At 39.9% G+C, this 21,508-nt stretch overlaps 1 protein-coding gene across 1 annotated transcript; it reads left to right on the top strand.

Moving 5' to 3' along the window:
• The first annotated feature begins 15,069 nt into the window (after positions 1 to 15,069).
• Positions 15,070 to 21,270, top strand: cdx1b (caudal type homeobox 1 b). Its single transcript, XM_067376266.1, has 3 exons — positions 15,070 to 15,586; positions 18,184 to 18,332; positions 20,571 to 21,270. Exons 1-3 carry the CDS (start codon positions 15,175 to 15,177, stop codon positions 20,766 to 20,768), a joined length of 759 nt encoding a protein of 252 aa, XP_067232367.1. The 5' UTR covers positions 15,070 to 15,174; the 3' UTR covers positions 20,769 to 21,270.
• Positions 21,271 to 21,508: the final 238 nt, after the last annotated feature.

Genomic DNA, 21,508 nt, shown 5'->3' with positions numbered 1-21,508 from the left:
GCTTACAGTCTCCAGAGTGATTCTGGATACAGCAGTAACAAAGGTGAGAGCACTTTATTACAGTTCATCAGAGTTGATTTATGGATATTGAGTTTATTAAGTACCACCAGAAAAGGCATAAGGTCTTTGTTTACTGTTAGTTGTAATGCGTGTTTCTGTGTTCTTCGCTGTGTATGTTGATGATAATGCAAGGGAGAGAGAGTTCATGGATAATATTTTAATACACACTTGCACTGTGTTTTATTAAGCGCTTACAGAGATTTTCTAGAGTGAAAACAGACATTTCATATTTTGTGTGAAGTACAATAAATGTTATAAAACTCAGCGGTACACAGGCTTGTATTACAGTTTTTTCCAATTGCTAACACACAATTTTTCAAACTAGTCTGGTTTTATCAAAACACTTAACACAATTCACAAAACCACACACCCAAACTGCAAAATACCTCATATATCCTGCAAAATGAAGCACTGCAACCAAAACTACACAGAGCATTATCAAAATCAAACTTTTGCATGAAAATGGCACACACTTCATTCATATTACCAGATTTTTGCCTAACCACCTACACACTGTTGGGCATAATGAAAAGCACCCCCATCTTTAGTATGCTTTGCCATAATACTAAAATATGTATCAGATTGTTCACATGCACAGAAATATTTGCAGATACACACACATGCTGTTGCAACATTTTTATTTTTTTTCCTTCACTACAGTAAACAAGTCAGTACAACATAAGCACAGCAGATATATTTACATGGGACTGAACAAAAATATTCTTACAAAAAAAGTAAACTGAAAAAGAAAATTTCTGAAAAAAAATATATTACAGTAAAAAAAAAAAAAAAAAAAAAAAAAAAAGGCAAGAAAAATAATTAGGTAGCATCTTGCCGCACAGCCGGGTCTGGCCACAACGCCTCGTCAACATCACAGGCAATATCTTCCCTTGCCAGACATCGAGGGAAGAAGTGCCTTGAGTGCCTTATCCATCCCTGAATTGCACCCACATCAATCTCATCACATGCCTCTTCCATGGCCTGCACAAGAGGCATGCGCACAAAGGGCTGCCGGTCGTATACCTTCCACCGCCATGCCGAAAAGAATTCTTCTATGGGGTTCAGAAATGGTGAGTATGGTGGGAGGTATTGCACGAGAAATGTTGGGTGGTCAGCAAACCAGTTTTGGACTGGGGCTGCACGATGAAAGCTCACGTTGTCCCATACTACAACGTACCGGTTTCTTTGATGGTCTGCATCATTCATACGCTCTGGTGGTATGAGAATGTTGTGAAGTCTGTCCAGAAATGTGAGAATATGGGCTGTGTTGTATGGTCCAAGTTTGGCATGACGGTGGAGGACACCATGCATATTGGAGATGGCAGCGCACATTGTGATGTTCCCACCACGTTGGCCAGGAACATCTATAATGGCTCTGTGGCCAATGAGGTTTCTCCCTCTTCTTCTGGTCTTTGCTAGGTTGAACCCAGCCTCATCTATAAAGATGAACTCATGTGGGATTGCATGAGCATCCATTTCCAGTACTCCCTGAAAACAAAGAACAAAAATCACTCAATATGGTGTTATCCAGTACACTGGGAAACAATGTTGTGTGTAGTGTACTGCAGTCAATATAGTACTTACATCCACATATGCTCGTCTGAACTCTTTGTTTCTTTGAGAGTTTCTCTCAAACGGCACCTTATAAAGTTGTTTCATTCTGATTTGGTTTCGCTTGAGAATGCGAGCCAATGTGGACAGACTAACTCGTTGAATGTTGTTGAATAAGGTGTTGTCTTGGATGATGTGGCTTTGAATTTCGTAATCTGATTTCATTATTTTCCAAAACCAAGTTTACAATGGCAGCTTCCTGTACCCCGGTGAACATTTGGCCCCTTCCTCCACCATGGTGTCGTCTCTCAGTCCTTTAGAAAAAATAAAATAAAAATATATATATAGGGCTTGGACAATGCAGCCTAAATATTTTCCCCCACAGTAGAGTACATTGTACAGGAAACTTGTACAGTTCATGAATGGCTGATGTCATACACTAAGTAAACAGGTGTCACCCAACTGATACACTATGACATGGGGTATACTACATGTGTACTACATGAAATTTTGGTTACATACCTGTTCTCCAGTCTAAAGGTCCGGATGACAGAGGCGACAGTAAAACGGCTCAAGTTTGGCTGCACTCTCTGTCCAGCCTCACGCATTGTCAACCCATGGTTGATGACATGATCTACTAAGGTTGCTCTGATTTCATTTGAAAGTGTTTGTCTTCTTTGGCCATGAACTCCTCTACCTGCTCTACCTGCTCTACCCCTACCTCTTCCTCTTCCTCTTCCTCTCTCTGCAATGTCTTCCATTGTTGTTGTAAAAAAAAAAAGGTTCTCACCTGTGGTCTTTTCATAGTGCTTACATCCTGATTGAAGTGTTAACAATTAACCACTGAGGTGTTTGGCCAGGTGGCACATGTAATTGGCCAATTAGCTCATGTAGTGTCATTTTGAATGGCAGTGTTTTGAAATGGCAAACATGTGACTTTATGTCAGATTGTTGTGTCTTATGCAGAGAACTGTATTTAGTGAATTTAAAAAGTGCTATTTTGAAATGCAAAATGTGTGTAAAACAGAAAAGGTGTTTAGACTTTTGGAGACTTGAGAAGAAGTTTTGCTCTCTGTGTGTCAGTTTAAATAATTGTGCTGTGCATGTCATTTTAGTGTGTTAGCAATTGGAAAAAACTGTAATATAGTGGATACAAACAAGAAGACAATATAAGTTAATTAAAATAAACTATACCTGTTTTATCTCCATTATTGCGCGTCCTGACTGAATCCTGACAGGGGAGAATGAGCTCTTGAAGCTCCGCCCTCTTAGGCCAATCGCAGCAACTCATTTGCATTTAAAGGGCACACACTGAAACGGCGTGTTTTTGATCACCCCCCAAAAGTAGCAATTTTAACATGCTATAAAAAATTATCTGTGGGGTATTTTGAGCTAAAACTTCACATACACACTCTGGGGGTGTCAGAGACTTATTTTACATCCTGTAAAAGGGGGCATAATAGGTGCCCTTTAAGTATACGCAGGTCCGAATTTCGTGAGAATTAGTATGTCACCCAGGTAATTCTCGTCTACTCTTTTATTAATACTAAGGATTCGGACATACTTATTCGCTTGCCTACTGCTTTTCCACTACTATATAGTAGAAGTAGGTGGTTTCGGACGCAGCCTCTGTTTTGTTCTCCTTTAAAGCCGGGGACACACTTAACGACTGTAAGGCTGATTATAAATGTAATTTGATACTTTGATCATGCCCAAACCCGCCGAGTCAGAGCCAGTTGCGTTCAGTCAGTGTTTGTTTAAATTTAAATCGGCTTCAGTCGAAGGAAAAAGTCTTTGTGTGTTGAGCACAGTCTTAGAATGTTTTAGCTAGTTGTTAAATGTGTGCCCGGCTTTAGTGCTACAACAATTATACATGTATACAGGGCTCCACCTAGTGGTAAGTTCCAGCATGATACATCACAGAACAGTTCTACTATAGTGTTAGGAAAATCCTGAACATAGAATTGGTGAAAAAATGTTTTACGGTCTAACTCCACAATTCAGTACTCATAGTTCACAGTCTTTGTAATGTGTTTCAGCAATACATTTGTAACATTTATGATGTTTAGAAACAATTCTCATAATTGACTTTACATGAACTTTTTAGGCTATATCTAGGTAAACACTCTTAGAGGTCATTTCTATTGAAATGTAGATAATATATCATTTACAAAAATTATGTTAAAGGACTGTTGCAGTTTCAAAACAAGTTGAGCTCTACTAACAGCATATGTGACATAGTTTCAATTGTCACAGACATATCTGACAAATCTAACCCATCCTGCCCACAAGTTCACTCGTGAATGTTTTGCTGGGGCTAGGGCCTTAAAGGCACAAATTGTAAGATTTAAAACCATAGCACAGTGTTATATATTTTGTCAAATATATTATCTCAAATGTTCCCAGCAATTTTTGTGGGGTATTTTGAGATAAAACTTCACAGACACACTCATCAGAGACTTATTTTACATCTTGGGCTGATTGTTCAGACGTGTTTATATTTTATGTATTGACTTGAGGTATGTTTTACATTTCAATATATGACTCTGAAATATTTCATTTTTCACACCGAAGCATGGGAGGAGTGGATGTACCCAATGGTCAAGTACACTGAGTACAGAAATAATATAGAATACTTTAAAAGAGTATACTGCACTTAAAGGGACAGTTCACCCAAAAATGAAAATTCTGTCATCATTTACTCCCCCTTGTATTGTTCTAAACCTGCATACATTTCTTTGTTCTGTCGAACACAAAGGAATATATTTGGAAGAGTCTTTGTAACCCAGCAGATCTCACCGCCATTGACTACCATAGTAGGAAAAAAATACAATGTACTATTTTTTCAGACAATTAACTATATGTTATAAACAATTGAAAATGTATTAGTTTACTACTATACTATATTATTAGTTGAACTTAATAGTGCTTTTTTTAGGAAACTAAAATATATTTTATTTATATTGAAATGTGCATGTCATGTATTTAAATACATTTGTAATTAATTACACATTTGTAATGACGAACTTACAATTTAGTACATTTAAAATATATTGGCATATTATAATTCATAATTCACATCAAAATAAGTGTACTTTAAAAGCACGGACAAAAGATTATTAAAACAAAATGAATTAAAGTGAATCAATAATTTGATTATTACAAAGGACACTTTTTACAAATGTACTCTGACATTGTGTTAAGAAATGTAGTAAGCAAGTGTAGTCTCTAAGTACACTTAAGTGGTCTGTAAGCTGTAGTTTTGAAGCTTGTTGATTGGATGCCTCCTCTCGCTCACTTTGCAAACCAAAACCACTCGCACAATCCCGACATGCTTTCAGAACAACATGCAGAGTGTGCCACTGGAAAACCTGCAGTGTGTGTGATGTGCCTCTTATGCTTCCTGGCAAAGCAAGACTTCTTTAAATCGCTCTCTCTTACTTCCTTACTTCCTTATACGATCGCTGAAGGGTCATAAGGCTGAACCCATATCCTAGGCCAAAAGCAGGGGAAAGCACTCTGGACAGACCAGTCCATCACAGTCTTTATTTGCTATAGCATGATGAAAATAATTGCACCAGTACTGTATATTTGTGTCTTAGTCATATGTTCAAGTCAAAAACTATTTATACCTTGTTTATAATGTATGTATGTGTATAATGGTTTAATAAAACAGATCTCAATGTGTGTTCTGGTATCAAATCAAGTGGTAACCACTTCCTGTCCTTTAGGAATCACCAAAGAGGCGTGAGTATCACATAGTGGCCTTTGTTGGTACAGCAACTAGTCTTTAATATCCTAACATTTGAAACCACATATAATGCATGTTTCTACGTTACAGTTAGAGTAATCTGTTATCAGAGGTGATCGTGTCAAAGTAATGTCTATATGTCAAAAATGTCCAATTCTAAGACATTTAGGGAGAAACAATGAAATCATTTAAGCAGTTATTACAAGTTGTGATCATGATGATTACAAAATATAGATAATTTGGCAGTTGGTGTCATCTGAAGTCCTCGCAGGAGACAAATGTGAAAATGCTTTCCCCTCCTTTAGTGGACTTAGATAACCTAGGTATTACCTAAAGTCCAGAGTTTTGTGACCTTAATGAGTGTGATCGATTGTAGGACAATACAAATCAGTTAAATACACAGGAGCTGAACCATTTAGGGCCTTTTAAGTCAATATCAATACTTTGCAACTGATAAGGAACTTAAAGGGATCGTTCACCAAAAAATGAAGATTCTGTCATCATTTACTCACCCTCAAGTTATTCCAAACCTGTATGAATTTCTTTCTTCTAAACACAAAAGAAGATATTTTGAAGAATATGAGTAAACCAAACAGTTGATGGGCCCCATTGACTTTTATAGTATGGAAAAAAAAAATATATATATATTTCTATGGAAGTCAATAGGGTCGATCAACTGTTTGGTTACTCATATTCTTCAAAATATCTTTTTTTGTGTTCAGGAGAAAGAAATTCATACAGGTTTGGAACAACTTGAGGGTGAGTAAAAGATGACAGAATCTTCATTGTGGGGAGAACTAACCCTTTAATAGGTAACCAGTGTAGAGATTATAAAATATGGATTATATGATCATATTTTCCTGACCTATAAGAACTCTAGCTGCTACATTATGAACTAACTGTAGCTTGTTTATTGAGGATGCAGGACAACTGGCTAGTAATGCATTATAGTAAACCCGTCTAGAGGTCATTAATGAACTTTTCTGCATCAGAAACATATATTTTTGGTATTTTCTGTTTTTGTAACATATGAAAGTACAGGTTTTTGCAGGTTTTTCAGGTCTTATCTGAATTTAATAAAATGACTGGTCATCCAATATTTTATATCTTTACTATACTCTGTCTGTCAGGGTTCTGTCACTTCAGTCTTGTTTATTTCTTGGTTTTGTGACAGAGCTCTGACACTCCCGTTCTTGTCGGGTTTTTGTGTGAGCGTACGGTCTCGAGGGTTCTCGGGGCTGTGCGCTCTCTTGTCTGCGTGCCTTGTTTCATGTTGGGAGCGTGGCGTTCGGATCCCGGCACTCGTGTCTAGTTTGGTTTCGGTTTCGTGTCGGGATTCGGACACTCGCGCTCCCAGTCCTGTCTTTATTGTGAGCGCACGGTTTGTGTGTATGTTCACTTGCCGTGCGCTCTTGTCTCATGTTTTGTGTAGCATGCGGTGATTGTCTTGTGCAGCACGCAGTCTGTGTTTCACGGGCTGCGTGCTCTCATGTTGTCTTGTTTTGTGTGAACACGTGGCTTATGAGTTTTCATAGTCACGTGTTCATGTCTCGTCTTGTGTAAGCACATGGCTTGTGATTTGTCTTCATTGGCCATGTGCTTGTGTCTTTGTTTTGTTTTGATGTGAGCACATGGCTTGTCATGTGTTTCTTTGTGCCATGTGCTCTCACGTCTATTGTCTTGACCCCGCCCACCTTGTTACCTCATTATTGGTTGATTTGCCCCACCTGTCCTCCCTTGTTACCTGCCTTGTTTGCTCTCCTATTTATTCTCCTTGTGTTTGCAGTCCTGTGCTGGTTCGTTGTCATACTTTCCCTGGTGTTTTTAGTAAGTCAAGTCAAGTCAAGTCAAGTCAAGTCAAGTCAAGTCAAGTCAAGTCATGTCATGTCTTGTTTTTTGTTAAGTCTGTTTTCCCCCACGGGGTAGTTTTTGTTGTGTTTTTGTTTTATTTTTTATTATTAATAAAAAGCCCTCTTCCCTGCATTATTGAGTCCTCGTCCTTCCCTACACCTGACAGAACGAACCAGCCATTAGAGGACTCAGCAGAAGGATGGGCATCTTCCTTTTCCCATCTCCCAGCCCCTCCGCTCAGCTGATGGTGGATCAGCACAGCAAGCTCCTTTCTCTTCAGCAAGGGGGAGCCAGCGTGAAGGAGTTTGCTCACCTGTTCGTGTTCACAGCGGAGGGGCTCAACATCAACGACGCAGCGCTCAAGGACATTTTCAACAGCAGCCTTAATGAGCCCGTCAGCGCCTGGGAGATGGGAATGCTGGGGATTTTGTCTTTCTGGCAGTTTGTGGGGTATGTATACAATCGCGGAGAAGAAGGTGGCCTTCCCCCTCTTGGTCCACCTCCCATTCCCCTCACAAGCTGCCAGGTCCCCAGTCCTCCAATAACCTCTTCGGGGAGAGGGAGGAGGAGGAAGAACAGGTCAGCCTCATCTGCCATCTGCCCAGAGGTGGCTGAACCCACTGCAGCCACTCCAGTGGTTGCTGTGACCGCTGCAGCACCCCCAGAGCTGACCAAGGAAGCTGCAGTGCCCACAGAGGAGGTAGGCACAGTGCCACCTCCTCGCCCACGTAAACGGAGGAAGAGGAAGAAGCCTTCCTCCAACCCTCAAGGCCCGGAGGCCTTTCCAGAGCCCGCTGTAGGCCCGGAGGCCTTTCCAGAGCCCGCTGTAGGCCCGGAGGCCTTTCCAGAGCCCGCTGTAGGCCCGGAGGCCTTTCCAGAGCCCGCTGTAGGCCCGGAGGCCTTTCCAGAGCCCGCTGTAGGCCCGGAGGCCTTTCCAGAGCCCGCTGTAGGCCCGGAGGCCTTTCCAGAGCCCGCTGTAGGCCCGGAGGCCTTTCCAGAGCCCGCTGTAGGCCCGGAGGCCTTTCCAGAGCCCGCTGTAGGCCCGGAGGCCTTTCCAGAGCCCGGTCCAACCCGTGAGCCCGCTCCAACCCCAGAGGCCATTCTTGTGCCACTCGAGCGCCTTGCCCTGCCGGCGCGTCCCGAGCGCCTTGCCCTGCCGGCGCGTCCCGAGCGCCTTGCCCTGCCGGCGCGTCCCGAGCGCCTTGCCCTGCCGGCGCGTCCCGAGCGCCTTGCCCTGCCGGCGCGTCCCGAGCGCCTTGCCCTGCCGGCGCGTCCCGAGCGCTTGCCCTGCCGGCGCGTCCCGCGCGCCTTGCCCAGCCGGCGCGTCCCGAGCGCCTTGCCCTGCCGGCGCGTCCCGAGCGCCTTGCCCTGCCGGCGCGTCCCGAGCGCCTTGCCCTGCCGGCGCGTCCCGAGCGCCTTGCCCTGCCGGCGCGTCCCGAGCGCCTTGCCCTGCCGGCGCGTCCCGAGCGCCTTGCCCTGCCGGCGCGTCCCGAGCGCCTTGCCCTGCCGGCGCGTCCCGAGCGCCTTGCCCTGCCGGAGCCTGCCTGGATGGTCCCTCCAGTACCACCATGGTCCTTAGCCAGGACCCCGGACCAGCTGAAGCCCCCCTGGTCTGTCCCGCCGGTCCCGCCCTGGTCTGTCCCGCCGGTCCCGCCCTGGTCTGTCCCGCCGGTCCCGCCCTGGTCTGTCCCGCGGTCCCGCCCTGGTCTGTCCCGCCGGTCCCGCCCTGGTCTGTCCCGCCGGTCCCGCCCTGGTCTGTCCCGCCGGTCCCGCCCTGGTCTGTCCCGCCGGTCCCGCCCTGGTCTGTCCCGCCGGTCCCGCCCTGGTCTGTCCCGCCGGTCCCGCCCTGGTCTGTCCCGCCGGTCCCGCCCTGGTCTGTCCCGCCGGTCCCGCCCTGGTCTGTCCCGCCGGTCCCGCCCTGGTCTGTCCCGCCGGTCCCGCCCTGGTCTGTCCCGCCGGTCCCGCCCTGGTCTGTCCCGCCGGTCCCGCCCTGGTCTGTCCCTCCGGTCCCGCCCTGGTCTGTCCCTCCCGTCCCGCCCTGGTCTGTCCCTCCCGTCCCGCCCTGGTCTGTCCCTCCGGTCCCGCCCTGGTCTGTCCCTCCGGTCCCGCCCTGGTCTGTCCCTCCCGTCCCGCCCTGGTCTGTCCCTCCGGTCCCGCCCTGGTCTGTCCCTCCGGTCCCGCCCTGGTCTGTCCCTCCGGTCCCGCCCTGGTCTGTCCCTCCAGCTCCTCCCTGGCCCTCAGCTGGGACCCCAGACCTGCCTGAGCCTCCCTGGCTCAACCCTCCCGTCCCTCCCTGGTTTCCTTAAGACATTCTGTTTTTGTTTTGCTGGCTGACTTGGCTCCCCTCCCTCCCTCCCTCCCCTCTTTGTCTTTGTATTCTGATGTTCTGTCATGTTGTCTTGTTGGTGTTTTTTGTCTTGTGTCGTGTATGTTGTCATGTTTGTCTTGTGTCCCTCGCCAGGTGGCGTCCCTTTAGAGGGGGGGTAGTGTCAGGGTTCTGTCACTTCAGTCTTGTTTATTTCTTGGTTTTGTGACAGAGCTCTGACACTCCCGTTCTTGTCGGGTTTTTGTGTGAGCGTACGGTCTCGAGGGTTCTCGGGGCTGTGCGCTCTCTTGTCTGCGTGCCTTGTTTCATGTTGGGAGCGTGGCGTTCGGATCCCGGCACTCGTGTCTAGTTTGGTTTCGGTTTCGTGTCGGGATTCGGACACTCGCGCTCCCAGTCCTGTCTTTATTGTGAGCGCACGGTTTGTGTGTATGTTCACTTGCCGTGCGCTCTTGTCTCATGTTTTGTGTAGCACGCGGTGATTTCCACCTGCCGCGTGCTTTCATGTTGTGGTGTTGTCTTGTGCAGCACGCAGTCTGTGTTTCACGGGCTGCGTGCTCTCATGTTGTCTTGTTTTGTGTGAACACGTGGCTTATGAGTTTTCATAGTCACGTGTTCATGTCTCGTCTTGTGTAAGCACATGGCTTGTGATTTGTCTTCATTGGCCATGTGCTTGTGTCTTTGTTTTGTTTTGGTGTGAGCACATGGCTTGTCATGTGTTTCTTTGTGCCATGTGCTCTCACGTCTATTGTCTTGACCCCGCCCACCTTGTTACCTTATTATTGGTTGATTTGCCCCACCTGTCCTCCCTTGTTACCTGCCTTGTTTGCTCTCCTATTTATTCTCCTTGTGTTTGCAGTCCTGTGCTGGTTCGTTGTCATACTTTCCCTGGTGTTTTTAGTAAGTCAAGTCAAGTCATGTCTTGTTTTTTGTTAAGTCTGTTTTCCCCCACGGGGTAGTTTTTGTTGTGTTTTTGTTTTATTTTTTATTATTAATAAAAAGCCCTCTTCCCTGCATTATTGAGTCCTCGTCCTTCCCTACACCTGACACTGTCAACTTGGATAATTTAGAGATTTCATCAGTATCATCAGCATAACAGTGGAAATTAATTCCATGTTTTCTAAAAATATTACCAAGCGGAAAGCAGCTTGAATAGTGAAAACAGCAGAGGGCCTAAAACAGAGCCTTGAGGCACTCCATAATTTACTGACATTAACTTGGATATTTCCCTGTATATATAAAATGATAACAGCTAGATAGGTATGATCTAATCAAGTTTAATGCCTGTCCCTGAATACCAGTGTCATTTTCTAATCAATCTAAGAGTGTGTCATGATTTATAGTATTGAAAGCAGCAAGATTGAGTTAAACTAGTATTGCGATGCATCCTTGGTCAGAAGCTAGAAGTTAGTCATTTGCAATTTTAACAAGCACAGTTTCTGTGCCATCCTTCATTAGTAGACTTAATTGTTTCAGAACTCAACTATTGTTGTTTAACTCTGCAATGCCCTGGACAAATGGACAACTCTATACCCGAATGAATGAACACTGTATGTCTTTTTCTATGGCGAAGGCGACAAGAATAAACTCAATAAATGCATGAGGAAAGCTGGTTCTGCTCTTGGAACTGAGTTACAGAAACTTCTTAACATTATGGGTAATACCTATCATCCCCTGCATGCCATAGTCACATAGCAGCATGTTTAGTCACAGATTACAGCTGTACCACTGAATGTTCATGCTTTTTTCCCCATGAACATATGTATCATCCTCCTTTTTTTGCTGATTTAACTAAAGTATGCCTAATATAAATAATTGTGTTGCAGCTAATTATTTCATTGTTCATTTTCATCTGTTGTGCATTTATTCAATAGCCTACTGTTTTAGCTAAGAAAATAATTAAAAGTAAATAAATTAAGTAAAATTAAGAGTTAAATCATGACAGAGAGTTAAGAGTTAAGCCACATTGTGAGTATAACCATCAAGTTGAGATGTCATTTCGCGGATGTCCTGCAGGTGACTGCATGAGACTGTTTCTTTGGCACTAGATTCACATGACACAATAATCCAGAGCACTCCCGAGATCTGAAATGATTTTCAACCTTTAAAGTTACGATGATTTTGTGAAACCGTCTGAAATGATTGGTACGATCGTTTCTGCGTAGGATACAGTATGCTTCTTAGAAACACAGCCCTGTTTGGGGCTATTATTACTTGCCTGAAAATAAAGCAAAATATTGCTTTGAATTATAGCCTAAATCTTAAATACATTAAATGTGTCACACATTGATAATTGAAATGTGTTAAATTGCGTCATTAGGGCCTACGTTACTTTTAAAAAAAATCACCCACATGCTTTATTGTAGCTATTTGTTTTTGTTATAAAAAACAGTGTTATCTAGCTAACTACTGTATTTGTTATCTGCTAAATTAGCTAGGCTACAAAATATAAATGTAATAAAAGCGGGTCTAATATCGGCCTCATTTATTTAGGCTATTATGCTATTTTTAAAATATATTTCTCTTGGTAAGGAGGGAAAAAATACAATGTTGTTCTCTTACCCACTTAAACAAGCGTATAGTTTTTTTGTTTTTTATTGTATTGAGTAGGTTATTGCCGAAATATGAAAGCGCTGGGAAGTGCGTGCTCGAATGATCGAAAGAGAAAAGTGTAATGCCTAGACTACAAATTAAAATATTATTTTACATAACTCGGTGTTTGCAAGGGCAACGAGCTCTCTGTCATGAGAAATTTGCTTTTTTTCCCCGCATTATTATCAACCATCAGCATTTGTTACACTCTTTGTTTTTCGATCCAAACAGAAGTCCGTTTTCACAGACATACATTTTAAAAAATATATAATTGACGGTGTAGCTACAAAAAGAGCATACTATATTTTAATCAACACTGAAACACATATTTGTTAATATATAATTTGATTTGTAATTTATATCAACTATTTAAAATCATCAGTCTTCCACAGAGTTTCCATCAGTTTCTTTCTCAGAGTCAGCAGGTCGATGAAGATATTCTCACCCTTTTTGTCTAAAGCTTTTCCCATTTCAATCACAAGGAAGTCACACTTGGTTGTGAAATGTATCCCACACATCTAAATCCCCTCAAATCTATTCATCCTGCTGAACTGACAAAAATCCTTTGCATTATTGTTTCCTCAAAGTCTTTTTGGTTGGGATAAAACTTGTTTATTTACTGGTGTGCCCTATGGATTGTAAATGGTTTCTGTTTGTACGTTTTCAGATGGTGACCTTAGGCCTATCTTAGTTGAGCGACAATGTTAAACTTCAAGAGGAAAAGTATGAGTCAAACTATAGACAGTCTAGCAGTTCTCCTCAATAATAAATCACCAAATTCTGAAGAATTACCTGTTATCTTTTGATTGGGAATATCCTGATAATTTGTGTACATATTAACTAATTAAGTTTACAATATAGGAAGAATACAAAACAAGTCTAAACTACTCAAAAAGTTAATATCAAGTAGGCAATAACAAAGCAAAGTAAGAAAGTATCTTCAATTACAGTGTTATCATTTTTTTCTAATCGAACCCTGAAATAAAGCTACCATGATTATAAAATAATTACCCCCAAAACGCACACTGTCTTTACAGTATGCACTGCCGATAGCCTACAATCATAAATATCAATGATTACACATATACCTGGGGAAAAAAATAGCCCAAGACCGCGGATAACCTGTGTTCAAAAAATTGTGTAAAAATGAAACAATTTTCACAAGTAGCCTAATTAAAAAACGACTAAATTAAACGTGAAATGAAAAGACCGAAATAGCCTATTTTCTTGTAAAACGTAGCTACTCCATAATCCTTATTTTCAACTTCGAAAAACGTTTTTTAGCAGCGTGTAGCATTCACACACATATTGCAGATGGTGAATTCATTCGCCTCTTGGCATGACTCAACACTATTGTATTATATTATTTATTTATTTTTTTTATTTTTTTTGTACAGGTCATATTTTATGGCCGTATGTTTAAGATGATAGACTGATATGAAACATCCGGAAATATAATTTGCTATATTAGTTTTATCTCTGTCCAATTTCTCATTGAAAACATTGACGCTTCTTAAACACGTAGCTTAGAAAAGGCTTGGCAAAACAAGTTGTGTGCATGTGCACGTGGCATTGGTGACTCCGGTATAGAAATATTCATTAGGCCTATAATTGTGTTATAGGCTACATCAATGCTTGCTCACTGTAATCAAAAACACACATTTCGATTTTTTGCTGTATGATTGTAGTTAAATCTAATGTTAAAAATCACATTTGCAATAACCAGAACTAACAAATACATTAGCTATAAGCTATATTCAGCATTAAATGTAGCCTAGTATTGTATAGCTACCATAATTAAGATTATCTAAACCTCCATTTTGTCTGGCGCTGGTTCATTCTAACCCGAACACGGCGAGGTTCGATCGAACGCCCGTTTAACTGAGAACATTCTGCTGCTTCCAATAGACATTCCATGTATTGTTCAAAAAAGCATTGAAATAACCTTCTTATAACATCCAATAATCAATATATAAAATGTGACTGCATATAATCAGTGCTGTTTAAAAATGTAGGCCTGCATTTTAATGCACATCCCATAAAATCTAAAATGACATAAATGTAAATGATTATATTATGGCCATGATCTTTGCCTTGTTCACACTGCAGCCACTGTTTTAAATCAAACGATAATCGAATGTCGCGTGTGTATAACTATAGGCCTAAAATAGCACATTGCAAATAAATATGGTATAAACTGGTAGTTATTAAAACAGTGACAAAGTTGTATTACGGCATGGTATTTTGGTCACTATATTTACAGTTCATGTTATTAAATCATAAAATGTTAATTTACCTAGGCCTATGTCTATCTGAGCTAATTTTGTACTGTAAAATGATAACACAGGTGGCAAAATGGAAGTCCAAATTATGACTTAAAGATTATGATAATTATTTTCTTCAGCAAAGTAACAACACCAAACTATAAAAACATAAATAAACCACAAACACTCCAATGTTATGAAAACAAAAATAAGAATAACAAAATTAAAAAAAGATAACGCACAATTTTGCAATGCCTCTTTCCCTTTTACGTCTAAAAAGTCATTTAGACAATAATTTACCTTACAAACAGCGATCATTTCTTGTTAAATATACATTTTGATCCGCAAATTCTAAATTAAATCATATTTTACTTTTAAAAACATTTCTTACAATATTATAGTAGTACATTTAGGAATGTAGACTTATTGTCTCTTTACATGCATTTAACATTTTTACAGTAGCATTTTTACATTTTCCTAATTGCTAACATGTTTACAGTGGATAATAATGTAATAAGCATAAATTCCGAATGTCACTCTTTCATGGGCCGCTCTGAACTGGATCATGACCGAGGGCAGTTTTGATACCGTGGGAGGGTGATCGACTCGTGATCATAAAAGTGACGTCAGCGTGGCAACCTTTAGCAGGCACCGAGGCTGGAGAGGGTTCAGAGAATCTGGCCAGGTAGACGAAACCGTCAGGTTACAGGGAAACCTGGGTCTAAGGAGCCAAGATCAATTGTTTGGGTGCATATTATGCACTGGAGTTATCAGGCGGGAAGATGTATGTGAGTTATCTCTTAGAGAAGGACACCAGTATGTACCCAAATTCCGTCAGACACCCAAGTCTAAACCTGAACCAGAATTTTGTAACCGCACCTCCACAGTATCCGGACTTCACAGGATACCATCACGTCCCTGGAATTACCAACGACCCTCACCACAGCCAAACTGGAGCCTGGAACCCCGCGTACCCTCCTCCAAGAGAGGAATGGACACCTTATGGGCCAGGAACTGGACCTTCAACCTCGAGCACTGGTCAGCTGGGCTTTAGTCCTCCAGAGTTTTCATCTGTCCAAGCGCCCGGCCTTCTTCCATCTTCATTAAACTCGTCAGTCGGTCAGCTGTCGCCGAACTCTCAGAGACGGAACCCGTACGACTGGATGCGTCGGAGCGCTCCGCCGACAAACTCAGGTGCATTTAAAATCTGATTGCAGTTATTAGGCTACACTTTCAAAAGTATAATGATTATTATTATCAAAGAGACACATATCTATCGGATTCGCAAAAAGCCACTTTAAATAAGTCCAGTTATGTAGCGGCAAAACCGCTAAGCTTTACGGCGGACAATAGTTTCTGTATTCACGCGTTTGTCATGCTAATAGTGATTCTTGTGAGTCTCTTTGCTTTGAAGTCACTCTTTGTTCTTTTATAGAAGTCTGTTGAACGCACGGATGCGCGCGTGTCAGTAACAACATAGCAGTAAGTTTAAAATAAACTGAAAAAAGTCATGTAATAATTCATGGGTCAACACAATGTGGCAGTCAGTTAGATAAAGCATCTTAAATTTAATGCAGCTTAAACTTAAATTATGTGGATCTTGCTGATTATGAAAATGTGAATATGAATAAAAATTGAGATTTTTTTATATGTTTACATGGACAGTTGGACCTAATATTTCCATCAGATGGGTGATAATGATATTTGAAATTATAGTATTGCAATTACTAAAAATACACTCTAAAAATGCTGGGTTAAAAACAACCCAAGTTGGTTTGAAAATGGACAAACCCAGCGGTTGGGTTAAATGTTTGCCCAACCTGCTGGGTAGTTTTATTTAACTCAATTATTGTTTAAAAATTACTGTATTGCTTAATTAAAATTAACCCAAAGTATGTTGGAAATGAACATTTATTAATGTTCAATGAATAATTATTAAACAATAAACATTTATTAAATTGTTTATTAATAAATGTATATGAATAAACTATTAAACTATTAAATTTATATTAATAAAATATTAAAGCTTATTAATAAACATTCACCTTTTGTCTATTATTGTTGTCTCTAATTGCATCTGGTTTTTAATTTCCCAACTATTGTGGGTTCATTTTAAGCTAGCCATATAGCAATTTTTAAATAATAGTTGGTTTAAATAAAACTACCCAGCAGGTTGGGCAAACATTTAACCCAACCGCTGGGTTAAAACAACCCAATCGCTGGGTTTGTCCATTTTCAACCCAACTTGGGTTGCTTTTAACCCAGCATTTTTTAGAGTGTAACTTTGATATTTCAGCATATTGTTGAAGAAAATTAGTTCAGTATCATATTTATCATGATAGGGACCAGCAATCACTCTCATTAAATAATTTTGTGCCATAGAAACATAGAAATCATAGACCCAAACTGGTGGTAATCTCTGTTTGAACACTATTTCACTCATAGTCTATAATACAGATAAGCCATACACTCTAAATGTTGGGTTAAAAACAACCCAAGTTGGGTTAAAAAATGGACAAACCCAGCGATTGGGTTGTTTTAACCCAGCGGTTGGTATAAATGTTTGCCCAACTTGCTGGGTAGTTTTATTTAACTCAACTATTGTTTAAACATTACTATATGACTGGCTTAAAATGAACCCAAAATAGGTTGGAAATTAAAAATCAGACACATAATTACTAGAGTCAACAATAATAATCAAAAGGTGAACATTTATTAATAAGCAATTTAATAAATGTTTATTGTTTAATTATTATTCATTACACTTAAATGTTAGTTTCCAGCATATAGGGTTCAATTTAAGCAAGCAATACAGTCATTTTTAAACAATAGTTGAGTTAAATAAAACTACCCAGCAGGTTAGGCAAACATTTAACCTCTTCACTGGGTTGGGTGTGTCCTTTTTCAACCCAACTTGGGTTGTTCTTATCCCTGCATTAGAATATTGAGGCAATTCCTAAAGATGGTAGACATTAACATACATCTCAGTAACATGACTGTCAAAAGTCTGGAGCCATTAGCTCACTTATACTAATGTTCTAAATGCTTAGAAGTGTTTTATATCACAATGAAATAAATGACTTTTAAATGGAGGATTGTAAGAGTTGCTTGGCTGAGTTAATGATAACTGGAGATTATGGTCTCTAGTGAGATTTTCGATGAAGATGCTATGGTTGAGAAGCCTAATTATCTGGAGTTCCTCCCTCTGCGGCTGTTGCCCTAGACAGGCGGTGTCCTTCCCTTTGCCGTGTATGTTTTAATATTTAACCTGGCGGCCACTTAAGTCCCCTCTTGCCACTGACAGGGTAAACTAAGTTTGAAATATAGAGACACGATTCCAAAGACCTTTATAACATGGACATCTTGGTGTTTTATATATGTGTGCTCTTAACGATTGGCTTGATTAAGGGAGCAAACACTATGTTCCCATAGTTACTTTTTAATAGAGAAGATAAACACATAACTACATTAACTCAAAAAGACCCTTTATTTTTATCGCATAATCATTAATTATAGTCGATTTGATTTCTCACAAAACATTTAGTTTCGAATCATCCCTTAGTGAGCATAAGATGTACTCCATAAGATAGGATAAAAATGGAGAAAAGCCTTTAAATGAAACGAATTTACATTGAATTATTCTTCTATAATGTGAAGTGAAAATGATTCATCAGATGCTATGCGCCGTGAAAAGAAAAGGGACATGTAGAATGAATTATTCACCATTGTTTGTTTACATTTGTAATCGATTATTAATTAATAATTAATTTGTTGTGGTGTTTTTCTTTTAGGAGGAAAGACCAGAACAAAAGACAAATACCGGGTAGTGTACACGGACCATCAGCGTCTGGAGCTGGAGAAAGAGTTTCATTACAGTCGTTACATCACAATAAGAAGAAAGGCAGAGCTGGCGACAGCGCTCAGTCTGTCAGAGAGACAGGTTAGCTGCTTTAATACAGTCTACAGAAATCTGACAACATATTCTTAGCCTGATCATGCATACATAACTAGATTATGATCACTCACATACAGTGTTGGGGAAACGCGAGTTACGCAATCAGATTACTTTTTCAGGTAACTAGTAAAGTAACACAATACTTACTGTAATGCATTTACTCATCTCCATTGCACTAAAACTCATCTCCATTGCTCATAATGAATATGCAAAATGCTGAATATTACACTCTAAAAAATGCTGGGTTGTTTCAACCCAAAATTGGGTCAAATATGGACAAACCCAACCGTTGGGTTAAAAAATGCATTTAAAAATTTAACCCAATGGTTGGGTTTGTCCATTTTTGACCCAAACTTGGGTTGAAACAACCCAGCATTTTTTAGAGTGTACGTGAATCTGGGATACTTAAATGTTAAATAATTTGAATGTACTTTGTGTATTTAATCTCACTTTATTTTGCTGCTGACCATCGATGATCCAATTCAGTCATGCTATTAAGCAAAATTGACTTTAGATAAACATTCACATCACATTTGTGTTTCATTTTTGTTTGTTTTTTTTTGCTGAGTGTTGAACTTTCTTCTTCCGCATCCTAATTCTGTAATGCAGCATGGCCAACACAATCTCACAACAATTCGTAACTTTTCACATTTTGGCGGCTAATCCGTATGAATTCTTATCTCGTTTTATGTTTTCATACGATCTGTTTAGACCCCAGTGACAGGTATGTTTAGGGGCGGGATTAGGGGTGGTCCTTCATAATTACCTTTTTTCTAAGGGGCTGTTTATACGACACCATTTTCAAATAAAAACTGAAAACATTTTTATGCAGTTTTTTTATGCATTTTATGCACTATAGGGAAATAACAAGAAGAATATCAAAGTGCAGTAAACTGTAAAAAAAATGTGGATAGGCATAAGTGTTTGGCGTGAGTGCCCTGTTAAAGAATGCAGTGTGTAGTCTTTCTTTAAGTGAAGTCGCCAACTACTTGTCTGGCATGCGTAATACAGCATTTTTTGTCATTTTCGTGGATCCATGTGAACAGGGATAGTTTTGATAACATTGTCAGCTATACGAAGAAAAAACATTTCCGTTTTTAATACATCATTAACTCATACGTTTTTTGTACAATTCAATTTATACGGAATCGCCACTTACATACAATAGTTACGTTTTCCTGTGAGATCGGGTCGGAATCGCAAAAGCATTGAAAGGTTTGTTTGAGCGGCGCCCTCTATGGTACAGGCGTGAATTCGCATTTCCTTTGCATCTCTACAGAGCCCCGCATTTGACAGGCAACAACAAAAAGTATGTCGTGTGCACAATTTACTAATTCGTTCCCTCAATTTATAAAATCGTCCGGACGATTTACTAATTTGTTCCCTCGATTTGCTAAATCATGTGGACATTTTACGACTTTGTTTCTTCTATTTGCTAAATCTTGCACACAATTGACTAATTTGTTCCCTCGATTTGCTAAATTGTGTAGATGTTTTACTATTTCGTTCCTTCAATTTGCTAAATCATGCACGAGATTTACTAATTTGTTCCCTCAATTTATAAATTGTGTGCATGATTTACTAATTTGTTCCCTCAATTTATAAATTGTGCACACGATTTACTAACTTGTTCCTTCAATTTTACTATTTTGTTTCCTCCATTTATAAATCATGTGCATGATTTACTTATTTGTTCCCTCATTTGCTAAATTGTGTGGATGTTTTACTATTTCATTCCTTCAATTTGCTAAATTGTGCGGACGTTTCACTATTTCATTCCTTCGATTTACTAAATCTTGTGCACGAGATTTACTAATTTGTTCCCTCCATTTATAAATTATGCACATGATTTACTATTTCGTTTCCTCAAGTTATAAATCGTGCAGACAATTTAGCATGCTATTTTTTTCCTGCATGTCATGTGCACGGCTCTGTACATCTGCCAAAAATATAACTTTTTTTTGTAATTAAAAAACAAACAAGCAAGCCCAGGTGAGAAAAAAGTAAGGCAAAAGTAACTTAACATTACTTTCCAAACACAATTAGTTACTTTTTAAGGGAGTAACTCAATATTGTAACGGATTACTTTTAAAAGTAACTTTCCCCAACACTGTTCATATGTAAGAAATAGAAGAAAATGTTTCTTCTCACAACACAACTTTTACCTCAATAACCCTCAAAGGAAATGCTTTTTCAGTATGACTCATGGCATGTTGTTGATAGGTGAAGATCTGGTTCCAGAACCGGCGTGCTAAAGAGAGGAAAGTCAATAAAAAGAAGATGCAACAGCCGCAGCCAGCATCCACAACCACACCCACCCCACCAGGTTCAGCTCTCCCAGGCAATGTTCCCATGGTGTCAAGTAGCAGCGGTGGCCTGGTATCGCCGTCTATGCCAATGAATATCAAAGAAGAATACTGAAGAGAGAAGGATGTGCAGACTTTGACTGTTAATATTTTTATACTATAACAGAGCCCTTTCACACTTCTACACACATGGTACTTTAAAATCAACATATCTTTGATGCAATGAAAAAAAAACTGTGACAAACGTGACAAAGACTGTCTGCTGCATGGGGTTTTATTGAAAAATACAAATAAAAAGTAGTCAACAACCATTCCAAAAGTAATGAAGCAACATTCTAAGCACAAGTAAATCTGAAAGGTTGTGTAATATTCTCTGGTCGTGTTGGTTTCTTTATTCTAGTACTTTATTACTGCTGTTGTTTTGTTCATCATTGTAAACTTTAAGATGTTTTGAGATTCTGAAACTGAATTAAAATAATTGTGTATTTCTAAAGTAATTTGTATTAATAAAATAAATGTTTTATTGTGGCAAATTGATTTATTTCAGACTTGCCAAGAAGAGCAGCGTTTCTATCCATCAGCTGTACGCTTTGTTAAATTGTGCCTTCCCACAGATATCCAACAAAAATAAAAATTTTTATTTATTTACTTATTTGTTCCCTCAGTTTACTAAATTTTACTATCTTGTTCCCTCGATTTGCTAAATACTGAGCACAATTTACTAATTCATTCCCTCAATTTATCAAATCTTGCGCATGGTTTACTATTTCATTCCCTCGATTTGCTAAATTGTGCGTTAACAGTAAAAGACAGTAAAAATGCTACAGTAAAAAACTGTTAAAGGTGCAGTAATAT

The sequence above is a fragment of the Chanodichthys erythropterus genome, chromosome 22 (assembly GCF_024489055.1).
Source record: "Chanodichthys erythropterus isolate Z2021 chromosome 22, ASM2448905v1, whole genome shotgun sequence".
Classification (NCBI taxonomy): Eukaryota; Metazoa; Chordata; class Actinopteri; order Cypriniformes; family Xenocyprididae; genus Chanodichthys; species Chanodichthys erythropterus.
This window is presented reverse-complemented; position numbering and strand designations above follow the sequence as displayed.